The sequence below is a fragment of the Sesamum indicum genome, linkage group LG3 (assembly GCF_000512975.1).
Source record: "Sesamum indicum cultivar Zhongzhi No. 13 linkage group LG3, S_indicum_v1.0, whole genome shotgun sequence".
Lineage (NCBI taxonomy): Eukaryota > Viridiplantae > Streptophyta > Magnoliopsida > Lamiales > Pedaliaceae > Sesamum > Sesamum indicum.
In genome coordinates this window covers 22,947,365-22,949,939 of record NC_026147.1, presented here as the reverse complement: position 1 = coordinate 22,949,939, position 2,575 = coordinate 22,947,365, and the positions used below count along the sequence as shown (strand labels likewise).

Below are 2,575 nucleotides of genomic sequence, written 5' to 3'. Positions count from 1 at the left end.
CGATATCAAACACTGCTTGCTTCACATCATTCGGCGATACTGGTAGGAGTAAGTGGCTAGCTTCCTCATCAGTAATACAGTGCCTCGCCCATGGTCTAAGGTATCGAATATCCACTGTCAACCGTCGTCTAGTACCTCCTAAAAGGTTCTGATAGTATGAGGCAAACTCATGGGCGACCTCCCCTTGATCCGTGTGTGTGGTACCATTCTCATCATTGATCTTCAAGATTCTCCTCATTACTCGTCTCTAAGCAATCTTCCGAAAGAAAACCCTGGAACATTGGTCTCCGTCTTTCATCCACTGCATCTTAGCTCTTTGTTGCAACATAATTTGTTCGAGTTTTGCCGCCTTAGCATAAACGATTCGACAGCAATGTTTCAGGAGCAAGTAGAGCTCATTCTGTCTGTCAAAGCTCACCAATTGTTGTGCCTCATCGAGAAAACCTTTGGCTAATTGGACATTCAGCGTCAAATCCCCCTTATTCCTCCTCTGTAGTCGGAAGACCGGTTTAAGTGCCTTCAGTTTACGTGTCACGGTATACATAGGTATACCAACAACCTCATGATGCCAAATGCTCTGTACATTGGGAATGAATTCAGGTGAAAGGGCCAGATAGTTATCAAATCGAAACATACCTCCATTAAGTTGTTGTGTATCCCCATGTAGAACCAGTGGCGAGTGGTCAGATGTCCGTGGTGTAAGACTATGATAGGATGAGGTAGGGAACCTTGCCAGCCAACAATCGTTAATAAGGATCCGATCCAACCGCTTCCATAAACTCCGCGCGGTTGTACTGCAATTATGCCATGTAAACCATTCACCTTGCATTGGAAGTGGAATCAGGCCCGCCTCCAGAATACCAGTATTAAATTCTGCTGTGGCCATCCTTATATCTCCTGAAATGCCACATACCTCATTAAGGTCTCGTACTGCATTAAAGTCCCCTCCCACCAACCACGGGACGTCTGAGCACTGCTGGGCGAGTGTTTCCAGTGCAGTCCACAAAATTCGATGGTCAATCACCTCAGTTGCACCATAAACAACAGTAGCAATAACAGATTCATTAACAGCTTTACTAGTGATACGACAGTGCACGAATTGTTCACCCAGGTCAAGAATATAGACATCAATAAAATTCTCATCCACGCTAGCCATATACGGTTTCCAATGGAATTATATCAGTAAACCACTTCCATTGAGGGAGCAAATAGGACTGTATATGCATAATATTATTCAGTTGAACACGCGTTTCAAGTATGCCCAAGAAATGTAACCTGAATTCTGAGACAAGGTATGCAAGCTGATGGTCTCGTTTATTCAGCCCACGGACATTCCACACGGCAAGGTTCAACATGAGTCATGATTAATGGGGCTGCTTGTGTTAGGACCCCTCGAGGATTCACCTGCGTCATCAATTAATTGCAAAGCACCAAAGGCATTATAAATAACCAATGCCTTACCCCTATCATCATGTTTGGCATTTTTGCATTCCCTAAGCACTTCTCGCTCCTCACGTCTCGGTATGTCAACCATTGTCGGTCTCATCGATTTTCTGCTCTTTTCATTGTTTGGTTGTGGTAGAGGAATGTTTGTTTTTGCCACATACACAGCTACTGGTGGTTTACTCGGTTTGTGTGGTTTGTTCAGTGGACAGTCCTTTGCCATGTGCCCCAAAGTCATACAGTTTGTGCATTTTGGAGGTAGCCATTCGTACTCAACGTCGACTTTACAAGGTGTTTCTCCTCCATTTTCATCTGGTGTCATGACTATGATATGTTTTGTCAACGTATGTGCTATATCAATCATCACACATACACGAGCGAAATCCAATCTCGTGCATGCTCTCGTTATTGCATCCGGGTAAAGAGGTTTACCCACTCCACTAGCGACCGTACTCAATCCCTCAGTAGTCCAATATTCCATAGGAAGGTGTCTGAGTTTAATCCAAACAGGTACATGCTTATGTTGGAGCTTTCTCATGGCCATACCTAGTTCCCACTTTTGCAAAACTATTGGTTGTCCTTGGAACAACCAAGGTCCCCCTTCGATCACGTCTTCCATATCAATGAGTGTTTTAAATTGGAAGAAAAAGAATCCATTAGTTGTCGCTGTGACCTCCCTTAGTGCTGGCCACATCGAATGAGCGTATTCCTTCAGATGATGATAATCCGGCTTTTTCCCCAGAAAATATCCGACAGCCGTAGTTTTCCAACGTTTGGATCCATCACGTACTGTGTCCAAGGACGGCCGGACTATAGTTTCCCCATTTTGAACCGTTGGGGCAATAAAAGATAACGTTTTACGGGATGAGTTATTAAACGCGTGGGCAATTTTATCTTCATCAATCGCATTAGGGCTAGCATGTAGTGGTATGTTCCCAACAAATAATCCAGTCGGAATAGGTCTAGTTTGCTTAGGAAAAATTCTGCAATTTTTCATATTATTGATGACTTCACAGCTGACATCATCAGGGCTTACATCATTAGGGCTTGCATCATGGCTGACATCATCAGGACTTGCATCATGGCTGACATCATCAGGGCTTGCATCATGGCTGACATCAGCAGTGTATTC

At 44.0% G+C, this 2,575-nt stretch overlaps 1 protein-coding gene across 1 annotated transcript; it reads right to left on the bottom strand.

The window, feature by feature from the left end:
• On the bottom strand, positions 248–1,156 carry LOC105159301. The gene has a single exon (XM_011076312.1). The coding sequence runs from the start codon at positions 1,154–1,156 to the stop codon at positions 248–250; it is 909 nt and encodes a 302-aa protein (XP_011074614.1).

What these genes read in the sequence shown, in the direction of transcription:
- LOC105159301 (XM_011076312.1), bottom strand. Translation starts at nt 1,156, where the DNA reads ATGGCTAGCGTGGATGAGAATTTTATTGATGTCTATATTCTTGACCTG.